The sequence below is a fragment of the Argentina silus genome, assembly GCF_951799395.1.
Source record: "Argentina silus genome assembly, chromosome: X".
NCBI classification, from domain to species: domain Eukaryota; kingdom Metazoa; phylum Chordata; class Actinopteri; order Argentiniformes; family Argentinidae; genus Argentina; species Argentina silus.
Genome location: NC_139653.1, coordinates 47563074 through 47570573, shown reverse-complemented (window position 1 = coordinate 47570573; position 7500 = coordinate 47563074). Strand labels below are relative to the sequence as shown.

Sequence of the window (7500 nt, the reverse complement as noted above, 5' to 3'; positions counted from 1 at the left end):
TTCCGTTGAAAAACAAGTGCTGGGAGTTTGAACCGAACTTTCACTAAGTGACTTGATTCATTAATTTTGAATCATCACACTTTTCAAGCATAACCAGATTTCCTCCTCAGTAGCTAATGATAATGATAGCAGTAACTCAACACATGGAGGGATGAGATATCAGACAGGGGAGAGAGATACACAAGCCTTCAGACAGACAGACAGACAGACAGACAGACAGATAGGAGACAAACAGACAAACAGACAGTCAGTCAGACAGAGAGACTGCAGACAGACAGACGAACAGACAGACAAACAGACAGACAAACGAACAGACATTCAGACAGACACAGACAGACAGACAGACAGATAGGCGACAAACAGACAGTCAGTCAGACAGACAGACTGCAGACAGACCTGTCTTGTAAGACATGGAAACAATCTTCAGATCTTCAGATCAGAAAGCATCCGCGATAAAATAGATCCTAATTTGTGAAATTCATGCTCCCTCCCATTGCTTTCTATGGGACTGCTACTTATGTTACAATACCATGAAAACTTAATATCAGTCATTAGTTGTTGTCGTTTGCAGTCACTTTTGAATAAATTAAAAGTTTGCACAGCTGTAGGTAAAGTGCCTGTTTCGTTTCATGTGAAATGGGAGTGACTCTGGCTGGCTGGCTGACCGAACAATCTGGGCTGGTTTTCATGTAAATTTCCGAACCAAAGTCCTTTTGCTACTTTCAACGTCACGTAACTAAGAAATTCGCTGGAGAGAGAAAAAAACTGACGGTGCACCTTAGCCGGGCCACGTCTGGTAACATCCCATGACCGTTTGCGAGGTGCGAGACAGATCAGTGCAGACGGAGTCACGCTATCTGACGTGAGACGATGGGGAGAGAAGGGACAGGAGCTGGGGGACACAGGGCCATGCGCGGTACAGAGATGTACTGTATGCAGTTTTAAGGCTCCCATATACACCGGTGGAGGCTGGTGGAGGTAGAAATCGGAGGACGGGGCTCATTGTAATGCATGGAACGAAATGAGGAACGGTATGTTGTGTTTGATACCGTTCCTCGTTCAGTCTATGTACAGTATATGGTTCCTGTGGGTATAGACCTATTTGTACTGTGTGTATATATATATATATATATATATATATATATATATATATATATATATAGCATATGTCTCATCACTATGAATGAGGCTGATGCATGCCAAGGTCTGATGTCTCCCCCTGCCCTGAGTGGAGAGTTCATCTGGGAAACGTTGGCAGACTGGGGTCTTGGAACAGCCAGTCAGTGTGTGTGTGTGTGTGTGTGTGTGTGTGTGTGAGGAGTCTATCAACGATGCCAGGGAGTTGTTGGCACATCGACCCGAATGTGGCATTGACACCTCTTCCTCGCTGTTCTAGATAGGTGAAGGTTAGCTTCCTGTTAGTTACATTCTGTTCTAGATAGGTGAAGGTTAGCTTCCTGTTAGTTACATTCTGTTCTAGATAGGTGAAGGTTAGCTTCCTGTTAGTTATATTCCTAAGCCCACTGATGTTCGCTAAGGAACAAGAAAGAGAGAGAAATAAACTCTCTCTTGCTCTCCCTCTCTTTCTCTCTCTCCCTCTCTGTCTCTCTCTCCCTCTCTTGCTCTCCCTCTCTCTCTCTCTCTCTCTCCCTCTCTTGCTCTCCCTCTCCCTCTCTCTCTTTGTCTGTATTTCAAGTATATAATGAAGGACAGTATTTGTTGAGGACTGGATCCATGGCAGACAAAACACGAATGTGAAAACAGTTGAGTGGGGGGAGCCAGACAAGCAAAACGGAATGCTTTTGTAGGTTAATGGAGGTTTGGTTGGTCTTAATAGCTGTAATGTTTTCAGCTCTGGTGAATTATTCAGTAAACACAGTGTTGGGATGGAGAGGGGTGGAGGGGGTTAGAGGGGGATGGAGGGGGTTGTGGGGGAAACAAAAGACAAGTATGCCCATACTGTACTGTACATACACACACACACTACAATCCTGGTAGAGAGTCAGGGCTCTGTTTGAAAAAGAATCTCCCATTTTACCTCACATCATTGCTTTCATGGCGACCAAGTGGTGATCAGACACGGTCTCAGAGCTTGCTACTTTTTAATGTCCCACGGGCGTCCACAGAATTAGCTTTTAGCTACTATGTTTCTCGGTTGGTACGATCTTCACGGTAGACTGAGGCAGGAGCACTTGGTCCCTTACACTAGTTTTAAGTCCTTGGTTAGGGACCAGCTCACAGTCACACTCTTGTCTTGATTAATTATGGTGTGTATTTTTTAAAAATTATTATTATTTATTTATTTATTTCACAGAAACCTTTTACAGGGCGCACCTGCAAAAACGACCTCAGTCTCAGTGTATCAGTGTATCCAGTCAGTGTATCCAGTCTCCTGGATAAATAAAGGTTCAATAAAAATAGGAAGGCAGGGAGGGAGGAAGGAAGGCAGGGAGGGAGGAAGGAAGGCAGGGAGGGAGGAAGCATACATTTAACTATTGGAACAGAGCCCAGATGTTATCTCTCATTAGCGTGGTCACACACATGGTTTTCCTCAACAACATATCTTTTCAATCGGAAAACCGGAAAAGAGCCGTTTCACATTTCCACATCAAATCATCAAACATATCAGGGCTTAATTCTCTCCGTCTTGCATCGCTGTTCTTTTCCTTCCATGGAAAGATTCATTTTGTCGTCATGATTACCACGTAAATCTTCATTTAAATGATCTGCCCTGATAATAATAAAATAAAAAACAAGCTGTCGCCCTTGTCACTTTGAATGTGCGGTAACGCAGGGCAACCTCTATGTGCCCCCGTGACTTTTAAGTGACCCAAATGAGTGACAGCAAACACACACACACACACACAAACGAACACACAGAGACACACACGCACACACGCCCACACACACACACACACAGAGTGAGGCCCAATCTGTTCTTGAATGAAACAGTCCCTGTTAGCAAGCGGCACCAGCGCTGTTGTTGGTGTAACTGTCAGATATATTTTTAAGAGTTTTAAGAGTGTTATGTATTCTATATTCATATATTTAATTAATATATTAATTAAAGGGTATTATTATTCATCATATATTAATATATTTAATAAATATATTATTTGAATAGTGTATGTATCAACACATGATGGACCTGTACAGTATCTGCATGCTGAGCTGGTTGAAGGTCTGCACTGTATTTGTGTATAACAGTAAACTAGAGGTCATATCGCCTGCAATATCTGTACGCAGCCAAAATGGCAGGACAGATGCTTTGTCTGGCAGGACAGTTGGCTTTTGTCTTTAAAGGTAGACTCTGGGATATGACGAAATAGCAAAAACAAGCGGTTGCGACGTTGTCAGAGACTGTAAAAACAAACAGAGATGCAAGAGAGAACAGAGTGTGTTGAGACACGGCCCACGCGTCAAAAGTTTTGTTTCTGCAGTTGTGAACGTCCCCGGTAGAAATCAGACGTCTTCTCATCCTGGCAGCTGTTTACTTTAGGCTGGTTTTCAGAGAAATGGAACCGAAAAAGAAGAAACCATGAGGAGGGAAAGAAAGAAAGTGAAAGTGACAGTCAAGTGGGAGGCAGTGAAACGAGTGGACGCTCTCGTTCGCTACGATATATTTGACATTTGAAACTCCTCTGTTTATCACGAGAATGACAATCATATCCCAGAGTCTGCCTTTAATAACACACAGTGGGTTTAACACCGGTGCCAATAACCCGGTTCTCTGTTTTGTCTCTCCCGTCCGGTCCCGGTCCAGGAGCATCCAGCTGAACCCGGTCCACTTCCAGAACCACCTGAGGCAAGCCATGGTGTTTCGTCTGCTGGGGGACCCGCGGGCCGCCACCAGGTAAGGGTTAGCCGTTGAAGTGCCTGCATGGCGCCACGCTCGCTCTAGTAGTAGCGGTTAGCTCTCTAGTAGTAGCGGTTAGCTTTGTAGTAGCGGTTAGCTCTGTAGTAGCGGTTAGCTCTGTAGTAGCGGTTAGCTCTCTAGTAGTAGCGGTTAGCTTTGTAGTAGCGGTTAGCTCTGTAGTAGCGGTTAGCTTTGTAGTAGCGGTTAGTTCTGTAGTAGCTGTTGGCTCTCTAGTAGTAGCGGTTAGCTCCAGTAGCGGTTAGCTCTCTAGTAGTAGCGGATAGTTCTGTAGTAGCTGTTGGCTCTCTAGTAGTAGCGGATAGTTCTGTAGTAGCTGTTGGCTCTCTAGTAGTAGCGGTTAGCTCTCTAGTAGTAGCGGATAGTTATGTAGTAGTAGCGGATAGTTCTGTAGTAGTAGCGGTTAGCTCTCTAGTAGTAGCGGTTAGCTCTAGTAGTAGCTGTTAGCTCTCTAGTAGCGGTTAGTTCTGTAATAGCTGTTAGCTCTCTAGTAGCGGTTAGCTCTCTAGTAGCGGTTAGTTCTGTAATAGCTGTTAGCTCTCTAGTAGCGGTTAGTTCTGCTATTGCTGTCCACGGTCCCTGCTCCCATGATAAAATCCCCAGGCCACCTCTTCCTGCTGTCTCTCTTTCATTTATCCTCTCATCTATCTCTCTTTTCATTTCCCTCTCTTTCTCGACTTTCCTGACAGATGAACACTAAATACTCAGGAGAAAAGGATTCAGCTTCCTAATTTCTCCTTTCCTTAAAAACAAAGAAAAGGACTTGGTGATATGAGGCTGTGAGGGGAGGCGAGGGGGGTGGGGGGGGGGGGTGGGGAGGATTGAAGACAGATGAATCATTGGCTAAAGACATGTCGACTAGGTGGTGGTGGTGGGGGGGGGGGGGCACTCACTGCCTACTGGTGCATCTTTCTCTCTCCCTCACTCTCGCTCTCTCTCTTTCTCTCCTCTTCCTTCGCTCTCTTTCTCTCTCTCCCTCACTCTCTCTCTCTCTTTCTCTCCTCTTCCTTCGCTCTCTTTCTCTCTCTCCCTCACTCTCTCTCTCTCTTTCTCTCCTCTTCCTTCGCTCTCTTTCTCTCTCTCCCTCACTCTCTCTCTTTCTCTCCTCTTCCTTCGCTCTCTCTTTCTCTCCTCTTCCTTCGCTCTCTCTTTCTCTCTCCCTTTCTCTCTCTCCCTCGTCTCTCCCTCACACTCTGCCCGTCCCTCTCCCTCCCTCCCTCCCTCCCTCTCTCCATCTCCCCTTCCCAATCTCACTGGTTCCCCCTTCCAGAGGAAAAATATGTTCGCGGAGCCCCCCCCCCCCCCCCATAAATACTAACGGCTCAGTGGAGTATGAGTTAGAGGGCCTGCAGGACAATTAGAAGCGGTGATTACCTCAGCGAGCTAAAGCTGGCTAACGCGCCCATAACCCCGATACCAGGAGCCATCATCACTTCCTGCAGCGGAGGCCTGCGTGTTGTTAATGTCGCATTTGGCATCCTAATGGTATAGTTATCAACTGTCAACTGTGCGTGTTTGTGTGTGTGTGTGTGTGTGTGTGTAGTGTGTGTGTAATGTGTGTGTGTGCCTGTGTGTGTGCGCGCCTGTGTGTGTGTGCATGTGCCTGTGTGTGTGTGTGTGTGTAGTATGTGTGCGCGCCTGTGTGTGTGTGCATGTGCCTGTGTGTGTGTGTGTGTGACTGCCCGAACTACCACGACTACGATATGAGTCCCTTACATATGAAGGATTATACATTATTGAATCGATGTGGGGAATAAATAGCGGTAACGTGGGAGCCTGTCCAAAGCCGTAGCGATAACCGCCCGCGATTTATTTAGTTAAATGGGCTTTGGGCTGGAGAGAGGGGAGTGGAGAGGGAGATCTCTCTCTCTGTCTCTCTCACTCTCACTCTATCTCTCTCTCTGTCTCTCTCTCTCTCTCACTCTATCTCTCTCACTCTATCTCACTCTCTCTCTCCGTCTCTCTCTCACTCTATCTCTCTCTCTCTCACTCTCTCTCTCTCTCTCTCTCTCTTTCCCCCTCTGTCCTTTCTGTAGTGCCTGGGGGCCCAATTAAGTCCAACAAATCAGAAATGAAAGACCCTTATGTGTCGGGCAGTTTTGCGTGTGTTTCATCATCATCATCGCCATCATCATCTTGTTCGTCATCAACAGGGGTTTGATTAGCCGACGGTCAGTGGGAAGGTCAGGTGTCGGGGCTTGGCAACAGGCCTGGCAACGGACAGCAGTGGATGGTAGGGAGGAGGGGGTGGGAGGAGAGGGAGGGAGGAAGGGGTGGGGGTGAGAGGACAGGGAGGTGGGGAGGAAGAGGTGGGGGGACGGAGGGAGGAAGGGGTGGGGGTGAGAAGGGAGGGAGGGAGGAGGGGTGGGGGGGTGAGGAGAGGGAGGAGGGGGTGGGGGGAGGGAGGAAGGGGTGGGGGTGAAAGGAGAGGGAGGGAGGAGCGGGGAGGGGTGGGGGGGGAGAGGGAGGAGGTGTGGGGGGGAGGAGAGGAAGGGACGAAAGGGGTGAGAGGATAGTGGGAGGGGTGAGGGGGAGAGGAGGGGTGGGGACAGAGGAGAGAGAAGGGGTGAGAGGGAGGAGAGGGGAGGGGCGGTAATAGGTTCGGGTGAGAGAAGAGGAGGGGGAGATGAGAGAGATAGGGGGCTGCGTGGAAGGAGAGGAGGTTGTTGATAGATGGAGAGGGAAGGAGGGGAGAGAATGGGGTGAGGAGGAGGAGAGGATGGGGGGAGGAGGAAGAGAGGATGGGAGGAGGTGTGTAGGACATACAGGACGGTGCTCCGTCTCTCCGATGGACAGATCTCAGACGGCTGTCTGTCCATTCCTCTCAGGTCACCTCCTGCTGACTCTGCTCCCTCCCTCCCTCCATCCCTCCATCCCCACCACCCCCATCCCTCCGAAACGCAGCGTTCAGCATCTCTACCCCCCGGCCCAAATCAGCGTAGATGAAATGAGAGGGATGGACGGGGGGGGGGGGTTCTGTCTGTTGAGGCATGCAGATTCCAGCCAGAGATAAGAGATATACCTAGATCTGTCCTGATGTCACAGAACTGGGGAAAACATGTAGGGGAGACCGGGGGCAGTTTTTTGGGGGGGGTTTTGGGCCACTTTTTTTTACTCAGAGACCACTCAACCTGCACCTAATTATTCACTGATATCAGAAACATCTGTCTGCTAATTATTCATACACGATTCATAGACGCTTTTGAATCCAAAAAGTCTGCGGTACAGGATGATAGTCATAATGACACAAGTTAGAATTCATAGACATTAAACCTTAAGACAGCAGAAGAAAACTACTGTGCCACATGCAGATGGAAAGATATTTGGCTGGATTTGCTTCATGCAGGGAGTAAACCTAACCATAAGTAAACCTAAACTTAACCATAACTTAAACCTAACTAAAGTAGGTGGCCGAGGTGACTAGAGAATAGAACACTGGGGGCGCTTAGTGGCGTAGCACACTAATGCGCTCAACACATAATCACAAGGTTCCCGGTTCGATTCCGACCCTCGACACATCTTGCATGTCATCCCTCCTCTCTCTCTGTCCTATCCTTCCTGTCAACCTCTACTGTCTCTCTCCAATAAAGCAGAAATGCCCTAAAAACATATTAAAATGGAGGAGG

The 7500-nt window shown here is 47.9% G+C and overlaps 1 protein-coding gene across 1 annotated transcript in view; it reads left to right on the top strand.

Moving 5' to 3' along the window:
• nlgn1 (neuroligin 1) overlaps positions 1–7500 on the top strand; it is a gene marked incomplete at both ends in the record, with an annotated part of 138578 nt that overhangs the window by 11968 nt on the left and 119110 nt on the right. The window contains one exon of the mRNA XM_083694768.1: positions 3764–3853. Within this exon, the coding sequence (XP_083550894.1) occupies positions 3764–3853 (90 nt within the window). The remainder of the gene's footprint in view (positions 1–3763; positions 3854–7500) is intronic.